This window comes from Kryptolebias marmoratus, linkage group LG4 (genome assembly GCF_001649575.2).
Source record: "Kryptolebias marmoratus isolate JLee-2015 linkage group LG4, ASM164957v2, whole genome shotgun sequence".
NCBI classification, from domain to species: Eukaryota; Metazoa; Chordata; class Actinopteri; order Cyprinodontiformes; family Rivulidae; genus Kryptolebias; species Kryptolebias marmoratus.
The window spans coordinates 7,456,197-7,473,255 of NC_051433.1; the positions used below are offsets into that span (position 1 = coordinate 7,456,197).

At 36.3% G+C, this 17,059-nt stretch overlaps 2 protein-coding genes across 2 annotated transcripts; one reads left to right on the top strand and one right to left on the bottom strand.

The window, feature by feature from the left end:
• Positions 1 to 205: 205 nt before the first annotated feature.
• Positions 206 to 2,689, bottom strand: bloc1s1 (biogenesis of lysosomal organelles complex-1, subunit 1). Its single transcript, XM_017408623.2, has 4 exons — positions 2,496 to 2,689; positions 2,303 to 2,375; positions 1,125 to 1,257; positions 206 to 892 (listed from the first exon to the last, which is right to left on the bottom strand). The coding sequence occupies exons 1-4, from the start codon at positions 2,554 to 2,556 to the stop codon at positions 782 to 784; spliced, it is 378 nt and encodes a 125-aa protein (XP_017264112.1). The 5' UTR covers positions 2,557 to 2,689; the 3' UTR covers positions 206 to 781.
• Positions 2,690 to 3,155: 466 nt separating this feature from the next.
• Positions 3,156 to 16,513, top strand: itcha (itchy E3 ubiquitin protein ligase a). Its single transcript, XM_017408919.3, has 24 exons — positions 3,156 to 3,267; positions 4,284 to 4,354; positions 5,145 to 5,286; positions 5,934 to 6,058; positions 6,889 to 7,020; positions 7,491 to 7,539; positions 7,672 to 7,850; positions 8,034 to 8,268; positions 8,597 to 8,692; positions 8,877 to 9,051; positions 9,421 to 9,490; positions 9,614 to 9,698; positions 10,256 to 10,384; positions 10,470 to 10,542; positions 10,700 to 10,771; positions 10,877 to 10,965; positions 11,220 to 11,379; positions 11,710 to 11,843; positions 11,977 to 12,117; positions 12,237 to 12,357; positions 12,469 to 12,573; positions 12,977 to 13,073; positions 13,170 to 13,242; positions 13,534 to 16,513. The coding sequence occupies exons 2-24, from the start codon at positions 4,330 to 4,332 to the stop codon at positions 13,631 to 13,633; spliced, it is 2,607 nt and encodes an 868-aa protein (XP_017264408.1). The 5' UTR covers positions 3,156 to 3,267; positions 4,284 to 4,329; the 3' UTR covers positions 13,634 to 16,513.
• Positions 16,514 to 17,059: the final 546 nt, after the last annotated feature.

Genomic DNA, 17,059 nt, shown 5'->3' on the forward strand with positions numbered 1-17,059 from the left:
TACAACCTTACAAGGATATGTTACACTGCATGAATTCTACCAACTCTTCTCCTTGATGTAATTATTTATATTTGTATATAATTACAGAAGGACAAGCATGTTCAGCTCTTTTATCTTTTTAATTAAGGCTCCTCATGTAATTTGTTGCTGTTTATTTTATCTAAAATCTATACATTTACATAGATGTTTCATAAAAAACAAGAACTCATTTTTTTCCCAACTTTATTTAAAAACATATGATAACACAAACAGGACAATCCTCACTGCTGACAGATGTGCTTGAACACAGAAATGCTTCATTCATCTAAGATGCAAAAACCAAATCCATCGTATTCCATGCATTTATACAGATGCCTCAGACAAGGAAACAGGTAGTAATTTGTCTGTGATGCCTTCAAGTCTTAATGTGAGACCTAATTTTCTCTCCCAAGTCAAATGTCTAATCCCCATTTGCTAAAAATAAGAATAAATTACAGAAACATCCTAACAAACAAAATGTTAGATCTATTCTTGACTTATTTCCAAAACTATTGTGCTTGTTGTTCTCATTAGTGGTGATAAACAAACAAAAAAAAAACTCCACCAGGAAAACATATTTTATTTCCAAATGCAACAACCATTGATATCCATCTGAGAAATGTCAGCTTCAGTTCACTCAGAGGAGCGCGCAGACAAGCAAAGTCATTTCTTCACTGAATGAGCTCAACTGGACTGGATAAATGTTTTATTCCAGCCTATATATATTCAGTAGTTAAAGTCCCACACAAACACACTGTGAAGTTTACGAACCAGCAGACTGAAGCTGTCCCTTGTGTACATACTCCAGAGCTGTGGCGATCGTTCTCATGTCCATCTCAATACTGCGGGCCCAGTTCTCAACATCCCCAATTTCCTGTTTAATAAAAAAAAAACATACAGACAAAGTCACGTGTTGTCATCATGTATAACTGCTAAACTAACTGAGTGTCACTAAAGCAGCTTAAAATTAAAATCTGAAATTTAGACTGAATTTAAGTACGGACTTTACATGCAGGGCAATCTACAAGTGATCTTGTATAATGCCAATTTACAAAATAGAAACATATAGATACTTCAGACACCACTTTGGATGCGGTGTAACATACCTTTAAAGCCTGATTGAAACCCTCCACCATGCTGATCCACTGAGCAGTTTGCTTGGAGAACTGGCTCGCCTGTACTTGCAGAGTCTTCACCTCATGGTCCAGTTTACGTTGGTTTACATACGCCTGAGCGACACTTGAGTAAAAGAGAACACAGAAATTAGCTTTTATTTGTTTTTACTTCATAGAAAAATAGCATTTAGCATTTTTTAGCCACTGTGTCATGCAAGAGTAAGTTTGTATAGGGTGGTCTAGTGTCTGTACAGAAAAACTGCTTCTAACAAAGTCACTAAAAGACTTTGGTTCTAATCTTTTTTTTTTTTTTTTTATAAATGAACAGGACAACATTGGCCTCTGCAACCCAGTCTTATTTGTTAAGCTGCTTGACTTGGTTTGATCACATGTTTCACAAGAGTAACAAGCTCAACATATTATTAGTGTTTGTGTTAAATATTAGGCTAATTTTATCCAGGCAGGAACTGCTCACAGGAAGGGCTGAACCACACAAGATAAAGCCTTAATAGAATCTGTTAAAGAACAATGGTACAAGCATACAGGCGCTGTGCCCTTGTAAAATAATGTCAGAAGCTTGTTTTAGCTAAACTGGTGGGCATCTATGCATCAGAAGCTTTGTTAGGGATAAAATGTTAACATATTGCCATGGATTCATGGATTAGTTCAGGGATTATTTTTTATTATCATTATTTAACAAATTAAAATTTTAAGCGCAATTTAAACTTTTCTGTCTTAAATTTCATGTCAAATTACCAACATGCAATTGTCAATAGGATGTTTAACTATGTTTAAATGTTTGTTATATCTGTTCTTTATCTGATGCAAAGAACATACGGTCATACAGGACAATATTTATAGGAATTTATGTACTTGATGCTAATGTGTCCTTAGAACAGATGCACTGTTACGATATCAGTGTGATCAAATAATCCTAAGCTAATAACTACTGTCTCACTTCATCTTAGAATTTTCAACATAAAATGTATTATGTTACATTGATCATAATGAAAATAAAAATGTAACTCTGTGTAAATGACACATATACATCCTCATCATATGCAATGCTTTAAAGACAATTACTGCAAAATCTACGTGTATAGGAGCTATTTATTGTCCAACAGAACAAGTACAGATGACACCCAGGCAAGTCAACCCCATCAACATACCCGACATTGAGGTGGTCCACCAAAGCTTCAGTCAGACAGGTGGCTGCAGCAATAGCTTCACGTCTGCGTTTCTCTGCGCAGGGAAGAATAAACACAGACGGCATTAGATTGTATGGACAGCAGCGGCCATTTCACAAGTTTGTTTTTAGCATCAGTTAGCATAGCTGCGCCTGCTGCAGTATCTTCACCCCACCCTGAAGTTCCTTCCGCTCATTTTGCTTCGCCTGGTGCTCCTTTAGCAAGCGAGACAACATCTTCCTTCTAGTCGTCGTGAAAATATTTGGCGAATGTCAGCTCATTTACAGAATAACCCTTTTCACTCATCAGACTACTCTCTGTTGATTAGTGACAATGAAAGACAGGTCACGAGACCAAGCTCCTGCTTGTCAGATGTGGGCGTGTCCTCAAACGGTTTCATGGGTTTATTTTCTAATAAAAAAATAAAAAATAAAACAAAAAATTAAAACAATGAAAAGTCATAAGACTGTAAGACAAGTCATGATATCATTTATCAGTTTATATTCTGTATTTTATTTTGTTTAATACAACGTCTTAACGTCGTAACTGAGCGTCGTCCACGTTTTCAAAATAAAAGTCTTAATACGCAATGCACATGTATAAGGAAGACATTTAGGTACAATGACACTAAGACAATTTCCAATCTAAAAATTAAAGTAAGCAACATAAATAAAGACTGTTGTCTATTCTTAACACGCGTATCAAAAGAATGCATGTTTGTGACAACAACAAAAAAAAACAATTTGCTGTTTAAGACGACACATGCAGTGAAACAATGTTTTATTTTATTATTTCGACGTTGTTTTATTTTGAAAAAAACTGAACCGGAAAAGCCGGACCGCTTTAAGCTAGCGGACCAGAGTGTGGTTTATGGCTAATTCCTGTCAACAATCTAGACCTTGCTGAGGCTGTAGACCCTCTGGTTCTCTGTCCCCTGCGCTTGTCAGGTATGGATATTTAGTTTTATTTAAAATAATTAGTGTCAGCCGAACAATCATTGTCGTTTAAAGTGTCGACGGGGTCTGTTAGCATTACTTAACGTGAGTTAATGAGTACTTAGCTAGTCACTGCTCGCTCTGAACGTCGGTGAAGAGCAAAGTTGCACCAGGCAGTGAAACTTATCAACGTAAACTAACAGTAAGGCATATTATTTGTGTTTTGTAGCACAACTTAGCAATACCAGAAAATGGTTATCCTAGACTCTTAGCCCATCGAAAAGCAAATATTTGAAAACGTCAACACCCCCGCTGGCCAACAAGCTATGAGAGAACATAATCGCTTCTGTACTTTTTTGATGATGTCTGACACGCTGGTGAAACAGAAAACAACTGGACAAGAAGTCCAGTTGCCTTCTGTTTAAACACTTGATTATACCCACGACAGCATATTATTGCTAAGTTATATCATCATGGTCACGCTCTCTTGTAGAATACATCCAGTTACTGAAGTAGGTTGAGTGAAACTCAGTAGCTCAGTTGATAATGGGATTTTCTGTTATGGAAACTAGTCGACCGATTCCACAAATAGCTGAAAGATTAAATCAACGTGTATTGTGAGGCATTGAGGTCTAAGGGTTAAAATCCACATCATGGTGGCAATTTAGATGTCCAATTTACATCACGGAGCTAAATGGTAATTCCAATTCCCTTTGACTACATGCAGCATGTTAAAATGCATGCATACAGGCAGGTAATTAAGGTTTATGTAATTAGCCAAGTTACCCTTAAATAGTTATCTCACAACATAAAAGTTGCATTTATTACAGTGCATAAAACACTGCCTCCAGATATTGGAAACTGTCTCTTATATTGTTCCTTTAGATTTCCATCTTACACCTTTTGGACCCTTTGCATGTAAAGTCATGTTATATCTACCAGTGTAGTGTGGTCTGTGGCAGCCTAACCTTAAATAGGTTAACTGCACGGCAGACTCCCTTATTTACATTTGTTGTCTCTACCAACAGGTCAACCCTTCATAGCCGAACTGGAACTTAGTGTTATGGAAGAACCATGAAGGCCCAATTGCAAGTCACGGGTAAGTTATTTCTAGAACTAATTTAGAAACCTCGTCAAGAAAGTCTGTGAAAACACAAACGTTACGACGTTGGTGAATCAAACTGCTTGATTTCAGCCACAGAGATGTCAAACAGTTCATGTTAGAACCGTCGTGGTTACTCTATGTTTGAAAATAAACTATTGTCCTAGAAGTAATTGAAAAAAAACTAAAAATATGTTAATTTAATTGTTTTGCCACTGTCAGAATAATATATATTTGTAATAGCAATATTAGAAACAATTCAAGAACAAAAAAGTATTCCAGTTTCTAGAAAAAACATAATTAATCCACATTAATAAAATCAAATCAGACAAATGGATATTGCACTTCACAAGAAAAGGTCAAAAAAGGAGTTAATGATTTGTTATTGTTACTAGACTCTCTTCTCACTTTTAGCACAAAACCAGAATGTTTCTACATGAAACTATGGAATCACAAATGACTGGAAAACATGTCTCAACATTTGCTGTGTTTCTTTTATCTTTTCATTTTGCTTTGACACTGACAAAATGCTTTGGAACCATGCACAAGTCTTAAATTATTGAGATTTATTGTTCAATTAGTCAGTAACACAGTTATTGTGACAGGCCTAATCTTTGTTGGAGGAAAGAAAAAAATGCCTGAGGGGTTGTCTGTAACAATTAGTGAATGTTTCAAAAAAATACTCCTAATTTAATAGTCCTGTCAAGCTGAGACATCTTTCTCTATTTCAGCAGCTGGAAATTTCAGATGTGTTCATTTATGCATCGTGTTCTTTTCCTCTCCCCAGTGCTTTCAGCGAAGCTTAAGGAAAACAAAAAGAACTGGTTTGGTCCCAGTCCGTATGTGGAGGTAGCTGTTGATGGCCAGTCAAAGAGAACTGAGAAGTGCAACAACACACACAGTCCTAAATGGAAGCAGGCCATCACAGTGTAAGTACCATTGTTTACCAGAAAACAGGAAGTTGATATACAGCTAAATCAGTTTTGAGGAATTGGGTAATAATACACTTTGTTTTTCAGTAGGTAAAGTAAATTCTAGGAGAATAACCATCACTGTTAATCATAATAGTAATGAGTTAGTGTAATAAACTAAAATGGAGTGAAGCCAACTTGATTGTATCTCAGAAGTTCAAGTATGTAGAGATGTAAAATTGGACATTTTCTTTATGGCAACTAGATTGAGCCAGCAATGAAAACCTTGAAGCAAATAAACAATTTCCATTACAATTACCAAGTTGTTTAAATTCACAAATGATCTGTATGCTTAAGTAAATGTATACTATCAACTAAAAACCAGGACACACCAAGTCATTCATTCATTAAACTGATACAACTGTTAAGTTAGAAATGTACCTATATTAAACATATCAGTATATTTTATAGATGGCATTAAAATAAAAATGGTAAGAAGTAATGTTTGTATAGAAGTGATGTCTTAGCATTAACACTGTAACTGCATCACAAAGTGATAATGTATAAAATTGGCAAATATTGTCATAAAAATACTCAGAATGGTAAATTCTAATTTATTACTTTTCAGGTTCTTACTGTGTCTTGTACTTGTGTCTTTCCTACAGAATTGTGACTCCAGTCAGCGAGCTCATCTTTCGTGTTTGGAGTCATCAAACACTAAAAGCAGACATACTTTTGGGGATGGCTACTCTGGACATTAGTAAAACCCTTAAAGCCAATGACCTGAAATGTGAGTTTACATTAATATTTATTTTGAGTTGTTTTTTGTTATTATAACCTTGTATTGCACAAAACTTATTATTTTCATTTTTCTGCATCTTTCTGTATTCTTGTAAACTTATGAGATGCATTCTTGAGTTGATCATCTGCTGCATGCCAAGTTTTTAGCTTCGTAGCATTTCTGGAAATCACCTTGTTGGTGCTAAAATACTATTAATTATTCCCGCTGAACGTTTTAAAAACTGGACTGAAATTAAGCAGCCGATGTATGTATTTTGGAAGCAGAATAGGGCGTGGTTAAAGACTTGCACAGTATATTAAGCAAATGTTTAACTCTCTGTAAACACTGTACTCACCTGTTATACTGTGCAGGAGTGCACGTCTGGCTGTTTATATCCTGGAATTAATTTATTGGGCTTTGATAAGACTAACAACCAGTATTTATCGTACCTTGTTTCATGCATTTTTTATGATCTCAAAGTGAGTTCAAAGCTCTTCTCGCTGATCTGGTCAACACGCACGAAACATGAGTTACCACTGTTTGCTTTTGATTTGACATCACAGAACAATAGCACTATTTTTATTCCATGTGCTTTAAGTAATTTGAGTTGACAGAATTACAGACTTTGCCATCTTTAAAACCACAAAACGAGCAGACCTTAAAAATCAGATGACTGCGTTCATTCAGGAAGGAAGCCCTTCCAAAGGAAGATTGTTTGTTGTTTACTAACACAAATTCAGTATTTTTTTTAAGTCTGACGATTTTTTTTTCATTGTTACTGTTTTTGTTTTTTTTGTTTTAAAGCATTTGATTAACATTATATTTGGTCTCTTCCCAAGTATGCGAGGTGGTGCAGACACTGCAGCTGTGCTCTGACAGAGACCCTCAGGAGGTTGTGGGAGATTTGTCAGTCTGTCTGGACGGCATGCAGGTCGATCCAGAAACCTTTGGCTCAGCAGAGAGAGAACAGAGTAAGGAACAGCAACTACAATCTGAAATAACCTTAATTTATTTTCATTATTTTAAAAATACTTTTACTGTCAGTACTACACTTCTTTAAAAAATAATTTATACATGTATATGTATATGTGTTTTGTTTTGAGCTCAGTTAACCAATTAAAATGATTCCTACTATGTTGCACATACTTTGACTAGTGTGTATGACAGTATTTAGCCATAGCACAGTTGTCTTTACATGCTTTTTGCCACTAGGGAGTGCTGGAAATTAATTTTTCAGCTGTAAAATGTTCTTCCTACACGTTCCTACAGATGATAATTTTCTTAAAACAAAACTTCAGTTTGTGCTTCTAAGAAAATGTTTATCTTTTGAATTTATTGACATTTGGAAAGTTTCTCACTCTGCTTGGAATGGCCCTTTGAATTATTTGACATAAATCGTGTCACATTTTCATAAATGATGACACTTTTTTTATTATTCTAGGTGCTCTTCTGAATGGAAATGCAAAACAAAACGGCAACGCCAGCAACAGGTCTCGTAAGCTTTTATGTTAAGATCTAAACTCGATGTGTAAAAGAGAAAAAATACATATATTTACTGGGTTTTTTGTTTGTTTGCTTGTTTTTTATGTTTAATTGACATTATTTTGTTCTATTACCTTTAGATCAAGCAGGGACACGTCTCCATCCAGTGACTCAGATGAGTGGGTTATTGTTCCCAACGGTCTCACTGTCAGCGGTACAGGTTCTACCTCGCCGTCTCCAGGGGGCTTTGACACATCACGCCCTCCCAGACCTGCCAGACCTCCCCCTTCTATGCCCCACAAACCTGCATCGTCACCAAGTAAGAGATGTGTGAGATTTCATACAAGTTTCATTAGCTGAATATATCCTCAGCATACACAACAAACAAAATGGGACTTATCTGGCTGTGTGTACTGACTGCAGTCAGATCAAGTAAAGTCCACAGATTCATTCAGACTAAACTCTTCTCATCTCTGCCTCTTCTTCTCACTCCTGCTGCCAGCCTCCTCCAGTAGTTCTTCCCCCAGTGAGCTGAGTGAAGCTCCAGCTTCTGATGGCTCCTCTCGGGCATCAGCAAGCGGGTGTCAGGACCAGCTGGATGAATCGGGTGCACGAGCAGCAACAGCCTCTTCCTCTCAGACGACAAGTGGTCCCAAACCAGGTGGCGCTATAACAGCGGCTCCAGCTACAGCAGCTCCCAGAATCACTCCGGTTAACACTGGCCCCTTGCCACCAGGGTAAAGAGCAATTGACTATTTTTAATTACGACAATATTTAACCTGAATTTATTGAGTTAAACTTGATTAAATTAGAATAAATATGTAAGCACGGAAGTACATTTGTTCTTTTTTGTGTAATGAGCTAAGGTGATTTGTTGTGAATTGGCTTTTTTAAATAAAATAATACAATTTTATTGTACCTAAAGCTCTGTAAACGCTCCCTCTTGCTGTTATAAATATGACTATATTAGAACTTGTGTCTTCTAGGTCTTCAAAATTGATTATTTCTTACTGATAAAATCCATCAGAATCTGTTTGATATTTTCTCTTTGCACTGCCTTTATAGATGGGAGCAGAGAGTCGACCAGAATGGACGGGTGTATTATGTGGACCACATTGAGAAAAGGACAACATGGGACAGGCCTGAGCCTCTGCCTACAGGGTACCAATAATTCCATCATATTTTATACATCAAACATTGACAAGCTCTTTATTTTGCTCTGTCATATTGTGCACCATTACTACAAAGTTAGCGTTCTAAGTTTATTATTATTTTTTAAATTTGCATGCTCTTCATCGACTCAGCTCCCCCTTCTTTTCACTTTTTTTCTTTTTCTTTCTTGCAGGTGGGAGCGAAGAGTGGACCCCATGGGTAGAGTTTATTATGTTGACCACATAACACGAACTACAACGTGGCAACGACCCACACAGGAGTCGGTGCGTAACTATGAAGAATGGCAGCACCAGCGCAGCCAGCTCCAGGGAGCAATGCAGCAGTTTAACCAGAGGTTCATTTACGGGGTAAGAATTGTCACTTAGCTTTCCTTACCTAACCTAAACCCTATAGTTAGTTTTTTAACAGTGATGCTGCAACACCAAGTTACAGGCTGAGAGCCTCTGATAGGACTGCAAGCATGAGTCTAAGCAGTGTGCTACGTTAGATACGGAGCTAAAAGCTACCTTTTTTTTTTTAGCAGATATTTCTGTTTATTGAGAACAAGTCAAGTATATTTTTGGCTAGATTTTTGAAAGCCATATGGTAGAACAAAACTTTACCGTATTCGAACTAATAGGAACAGTTGGGTCAGATAAGGTTGTATTTAAATTTGACTTCTGCCACAGATTTGTGGCTTTAATACAGATTTATTTTTTGTTCTGTCTTCTGTTCAGCTCCAGGATCATTTTGCAGCTACAGCTACTAAAGAGTTTGACCCGCTGGGACCTCTTCCACACGGCTGGGGTAAATATAATGTTTAGTACAAGTGTTCACACCTTACATGAAAGGTACATGTATGATGATAGTAAAAGTGCACAGCAGTTGATTGTCACGGATATACAATAAATGCCTTCTGTTCTACTTTAGAGAAGAGAACAGACACCAACGGTCGAGTATATTTTGTTCATCACCCGACTCGGACGACACAGTGGGAGGACCCGAGGACACAAGGGTGAGGGCATTCCTTTCTGTGTGTTTCATAAATGTGGCCTCACCTGACACACCTGCAGATTCGGTTCATTGTCCTCAAAAAGCATCAGTTGCCAGTGTTTTGCTCCGTTTTGGGTGAAAAGTGACCCTTTGATGACTCAAGGTTCTGAGATAGACATTTAACTTTTATAAACCTTTTTAAATATAAAGTATTTTTTTCTCGTAGTGCTATAGTATTTGTAATTAAAACGAATAAATAAATACATGCATACATAAAAGTATGACAATATATGAAATAATTATCACTAAACGATCTACATAAAAAGGTTTTTTGTTGTTGTTTGTTTTTGTACTAGAAGGTTATGGGCACAAAGAAAAAAGAGCTCCTGACTATTGATTATCTGTCAGTTTAAAGAAGAACTGTTTTTATATTTTGAGGTCATTAACATAATTTTTAATCTTCCCTGGTCCTGGTTTTAAGTTCAGTATTTTTCTACACATATCACTAATTGTTATTGATGTTGGTTTCTTGCACTGTATATTCACGTTTGTCTTTTTTGTTGTTGTTGTTGTGCCCAGGCTGCTGAATGACAAACCTCTGCCAGAAGGCTGGGAGATGAGGTTCACTGTGGACGGGATTCCTTACTTTGTCGATCACAACCGGAGAACAACGACCTACATTGATCCACGCACAGGAAAGTCCTCTCTGTAAGTTAAACTGCACCCTTTTGCTGATCGTCACTCGTTTCAAACATTTTTGAAAATGTTAATTATTTGTTTATCTTTTGCACAGCGAGAATGGCCCACAGATAACCTATGTCAGGGATTTTAAAGCCAAAGTGCAATACTTCAGGTTCTGGTGTCAGGTATGCTCCTTTCTACGCCTCAAAACAAGCTTTTAGCTTTGTATGTGACAATGTGTTGCCATTCTATTCTCGTTCTATTACTTCTGCACATAGAGGTACAGCATACTCAGTTCTGTCCCAAAGTCATTGTTCATTTTTCATGTTGCTTTCCTTTTAGCAATTGTCGATGCCTCAGCATATCAAGATTACTGTCTCCAGGAAAACATTGTTTGAGGATTCGTTTCAGCAGGTATTCCAGTTAAAGTGTTGCTCTTTGTTTCTAGGCTGAACAATGACATCTTGTTTTAAGTGCATGTGTTGTGTAACTCATTTAATTCTTGGTTTGCTTTCAAAGATCATGAGTTTCCACCCTCAAGATCTAAGGCGGAGACTATGGATTATATTTCCAGAAGAAGAGGGTCTGGACTACGGAGGTGTGGCCAGGTAATTTCTTTTCTTTTTGTGTGTGCAGGTGTGTCCAGCTCTGTGACTCGTGGGGTGTGTGTTGCTCCCAATCGAAGATTTTTTTTTTGACAACACCCTAGTCTCATGAAAAGCAAATCCTGTTATAAAAATAACAGCATACCAGTTTATGGTTCCTCTTGGTCATCCTGAACATCAAGATATTTTGTCACCTTATTCATTCACTTATGACTCCTTCCACCACTTGCACTTACATGCAGTTTCATTTCTTTCAGAGAGTGGTTCTTCTTGCTTTCTCATGAAGTGCTGAATCCCATGTATTGTTTGTTTGAGTATGCTGGCAAGGACAACTACTGTCTTCAGATCAACCCAGCGTCCTACATCAACCCCGATCATCTCAAATACTTCAAGTTTATAGGCCGCTTCATTGCCATGGTACCTGTGCTATTTGTTTTTTGAACAAAATTTGTTGTTCTGATTACTTTGGCCTGCTAGTTTGAAAAATGTTAGCGTGGGAAAATGCATAATGATCTCGTGCTTCAATTAATATTTAATAGAACCTAAAAACTGAAATTACCAGGAACAATAAAACTGCCAATGGAAATGCCTGCAGTCTGAGGAAAATAAATTGTCTAAATTTAATTACTTCCCAGACATTTTTATTGCTATCTCTCTGATGTATTATAAAAATATTTTATCCTGTTGTGGCTTGCCGTTTTATGATTGCGTCACTTTTCTTACACGTCTGTGTTTTTTCTTTTCTAGGCCTTGTTCCACGGCAAATTCATTGACACGGGTTTCTCGCTGCCTTTCTACAAGCGTATTCTAAACAAACCACTGGCTCTAAAAGACTTGGAGTCCATAGATCCTGAGTTTTATAATTCTCTCATTTGGATCAAGTAGGTAGCTCATGGGCATGTGCATTTAAAAAGATGTTGTGCTGGGAGTACTTAGCATTTTCATAGTCAGTTTGTGATCTTCAACAGTATTTGAATTAACTTGATACTGACAGTGAGTTTCTGTGGCTTGTAGGGATAATAATATAGAAGAGTGTGGACTGGAGATGTTCTTCTCAGTCGACAAGGAGATCCTTGGGGAGGTCACTACTCACGAGCTGAAACCAGACGGAGGAAACATCCAAGTAACTGAGGAAAATAAGGAGGAATACATCAGGTACATCTGAGTTTTCTGCTACTTCTTACCAATTACTGATGTTGAACTATTTCGACATTCTCCTAGAATGTAATGTTAATGTCACGGGGTTGTCTTTATTTCTCTCTTTCTGTGTGCAGGTTGGTGGCAGAGTGGAGACTCTCGAGAGGCGTGGAGGAGCAGACACAAGCGTTCTTTGAGGGCTTCAATGAAGTTCTTCCACAGCAGTACCTTCAGTACTTTGATGCCAAGGAACTGGAGGTACACATGTGACTAGATTTTATCTTTACAGTCTTTGAAAAAGCTGGAAGGTTTTATTTTTATTTTTTTGTGTGTCAGCATTGAGGCTAGACTGTATTTGACCTTTTATAGGTGATGCTTTGTGGGATGCAAGAGATAGACCTGGTGGACTGGCAGAGAAACACAATCTATAGACATTACGCCCGGAGCAGCAAGCAGATCCTTTGGTTCTGGCAGGTTTGTATTAAACACATAAAATGTTTTACTAATATTATTCTTAATAGTTTGTTGACTACCGATTCAAATAATTAAAAATCTACAAGAAAATACTCCAGAGGGGAGAAAAATAGCAAAAAGTGAATCCAAAGACTTATTTATGTTTAGACTGATGACATTTATTAAAATAAGTGTACATAGATGTGATGAAGTGGCTGGAAAACGTGATGATATTCAGTTATTTTTCACATTTTCGTAATTAACTGGAGTAAGATGGCTGCTCAGCAGAAAGATGACCACGCAGTTTTGTTTCAAATGAAAAAATGTTTGAATGTGTATGTGTTTTATTGGTTGCACATCATGGATATCACTACTTTCGTTAGGAAATGTCTTACTGATATTAACAGAATCGTTCTGTTGGCAGTTTGTAAAAGAGATGGACAATGAAAAAAGAATGAGACTCCTGCAGTTTGTCACAGGAACCTGTCGCCTTCCTGTGGGGGGGTTTGCTGATTTGATGGGTAAGCACTCACTCATACCGTACGCAGTGTTTTATTGTGAAATACCATAACGTCTACCTCATGTTTTTTTTGTTACCTCGTGTCTGATGAATACAGGAAGCAATGGCCCACAGAAGTTTTGCATCGAGAAAGTGGGCAAAGAAAACTGGCTTCCACGAAGCCACACGTGGTAAGACCAGTTCCTCTACCGTTTTTAGGTCCTTCAGCTGATGGTATTTGGTTTGATCTTAAGTAAATTGGTTGTAGATTCAGAATCAGATTTTGTTTAGTTGTGTGTCACTGAATCACTCATTTGATTTTCTATTTAAATTTATAAAATGTTTATATGCCAAGGTGTTTATTTTTCAGCTTGCCCCATTGTGATTCATTACTATATCAACAAAAACCAAACAAAAAATGTTGTTAATTAAAGATTAGATCTAAATGCTTTCTGTGAAATTTCACTTTTCTTTTCATTTAGCTTTAATCGTCTGGACCTCCCTCCCTATAAGAGCTATGAGCAGCTGAAGGAGAAACTCGTGTTTGCCATAGAGGAAACTGAAGGATTTGGGCAGGAGTAATGCATCAGTTTCTCAACGACCTGCCAATCGAACACAGCAGTGGTGGCTTTTAATGAGCCGCATCTATTTTAACAAAAAAAAGCACTTTTCCCATAGATTCTCTCTCCAACAAAGAGATGCTTGTAATCAAGTCTTAAAAGCATCTTCAAAAAAAGAAAAAAAATATATGAAGCTGTTTTGTCAAAAAATGTATTTTTCCACAAGGGACCTGTGAATTGTCTGCAGCGTATTCCTCTCACCTGCCTGATCCGTTCTTTACTAATCCAGCTGATTTCACTGTGCTGCACTCAACCCGCCCTGGCAACAAAGAGAAAAGAGACGCCTTTCTCACCATCATGTCTATACTTGCTGTATGTTGAGCAAGTGTAGTTTCTACACGTAAAACAGAGTCTGTGCAGTGAGAGCCGCCTTGTTGGTTTTATGCACCACTAAAACGTGTGAGGAGAGAAACACGTCTGTACAGTTTCACTTCAGTACAAAGACTAACATCTGCAAGCAACATCTGTCTCCTGTCATTTGGGCTTTTTAAGACAGTTTTCTTTCTGTTGATGGAGAGTGGAAATCATGAATATTTTTCTAATGACTGCCCATATTTACTCCTGTAGCACATATGCATTGTTGTGTGTGTGCGTTTTTTTTTTTTATAACCTCAATAATTATGCTGATTCTTATTGCAATAATGCTTTCGCATATTTTGGCAAGTTTTATTGTTAGTTTTATACTGAGTTCCAATGTTAAACTAGTTTGCACATGGTTTTCTGGGTGGTAAGGTTGTTGCGATTGTTCTTAAGAGAGGGTATTTTTATGTGCAATAGTTTTGTAGAAGACATTTTTGCCAATGATGGAATCAAACAGCGCTTTGTTTGAGCAGTTTTTTCTAAGACTTTGGTAAGACTTACCATTTACTATTGATTTAAACTCCAATGTGAAGTAAGATTTTTGCATACTTTCAAATGCATTCAGTGAGATTGCTTTGATTATGATGTACTTTGACAACATTTTACCTTCCCATAACAGACACTGCTGTATATATAATCTTGTTAGACCAAGAAAGCTCACCTCTTTGTCAGTCAGGGGGATAGAAACTGTGATTTTGATTCAATTATAAGCTGTTACTGATGATGTGGGACCTTAAGAATGTGTGTAATTGTAAAGAGGAATGATCTGTTAAGTAATGACCTCCTCCTGTTGAATGGTAGTCAGTTCTGTGATGGTTGTTAAGTAAGAAAGTCTTGTCCTTACAATGGCCCTGAGAGCTTAACTCACTTAAACCTGAGAATAAATAACATGTTTTTGTTTGGCTGGGCTGAGTTCTCAGACTTAATCTAAAACCCATCGTAATCACGATGATGCAACTTTGTAAAGGTTTCCTCTGTGACTCGTGCAGCTTATGTAAATACAGTTACTAAGCATAAAAAAGATCTCTCAATACGTTTAGATCATCCAGGCAAAGAAATATGACTTAGGTTCAGATCCATTTCAAGGTGAATTAGGAACCCTAGTTTTATAGGGTGGGATGCTTTTCCTGATTTTATTTTGTTTTTCAGGTCTTTTGGTAGAAGCAGACTACTTTAGGATGTAATTAATTATTTCACAAACCCTTTAAAGGAAGTTACTGTTATCACACACACAGTCTTATATTTTTGTCTTTTATTTTAATAAGTATAATATAGAAAAAAAAATAAACACAGACTTAGCTCTTGTAATTCATTATAGAATTTGTACATAAGTCCAGCTTTTTTTTACGTTTTCAGCAAAATCAGTAGGGTTTTTGTTTTGTTTCTTTTTTAGGTCATTGTTAATAAGCTTTCATTTGAAATCTAATGAGTGTTTTTCATTGTCTCTGGATTTTATTTGACTCTGACTCTTATGAGAAGAAGATTTTAAAAAGATCTGTATGCGATTTTAATAGATCTGTTTATTATCCAACATGGGGAAAAACGCTTCATAAACTTAATTTGTGAAACATTTAGAGCAGGACTACAAAACGTTTAACTCCACATGAGGTGATTTATGGAAGCAACTAACAACTGAGTGGCATAAGAAAACTGCTACCAGGAATAAACTTGAAATTGAGTTTAATATTATGCCTGTTAATAAAACTGATTTGTATTTATTCTGAATTTTATTTATGTGCATCTGTAAAAGCTGTCGTTGCTTAATATAAACTGATCGGAATTTGTAATGCAAATAATTCAGTGACTTTTTGTCAAAGCTTTAAATGGTGACAGTGTGTACAAGCGGAATGATTCAAACTATTTTGTACAATCGTGTCTCCCATGTAACTAAAAATACACACAAAAAAAAAAATCCTAGCAAACTTCCCTTTAATTTCTCTGTAAAAATAAAAGAACACATTTTTGATTTGTACATGAATGTACCCACATGTTTTTTAAACGCTGGCCTGATCTGTCCCTCTGTGCAGCTCCTTCACATTCTGTTTATTTCTCTTTAACTGTGTTCAGTTCTTCACATGATCTTAGACTAATTCTTTCACTTTAATTCAGTTCAAGCACAAGGGCTGTTCAGCTACTGGTGTTCAAACTATCAAAGAGATTAATATGAAGAGAAAGAAAATGTTTACTGTTAAATATTGTAACAGCACACTAACACTTAAACTGATTAAATTAACCACTTTTCTTTTCAAGCCTCACTGTCTTTGCAGATAAATGTACAGAAATATGCAAAAGTGTATTTTAGTAGTACAAATTGCATTGTAACTCAATGTCCAATTGTGTAATCACTGTTTTTTTCTTTTTTCTTAGCTCTAACTATTTTATAAGTGAAAGTCAGTGGGTGAATATTATTTATTGCGAACATGAATTGTATGTATTGATGACCTGGTTTGATTGATGACAATAAAAACAATAATAGAACCAAGTTCTGAATGTGTGGTAATTGCAATTGTTCAAACATTTTATTCACTTTTGCACTACTCATAATTCAATTTATTGGATATTTGATCATCTGCAGGAAATAATATTGATATGACTTTGTCATAAACTAACTATTCCTGCATCATTCCTCAGCAGACAAACTGCATGTAAAAAAAGTGTTAGAAATCTAAAAAGAAAAATCTCAGTGTTGGGAGTGTTTAGTCTGTTTTTTTTAACGTGCAGTATAGTTATCTAATACTATCATGTATGTAGAATATCAATATTATGTACATATTTTTCAAAGATTACTAAAAAATGACGAATCTAATCAAATGCAGAGTACATGGGTGTATACTACAGAATGTACCAGAAGGTGTACGCCCTAAAGTATGCCATTCCCAAAAATGTTCATATATATCCACTCATATTATAAAGTCTGGTTAAATAAATGATAATAAAGTTAGATATTAATCTGGTATTGCTTAACAGTCACATCATACACTAATTTTTTTAATATTTGAAATGTTTTTATTAATGCATATAGACTAAG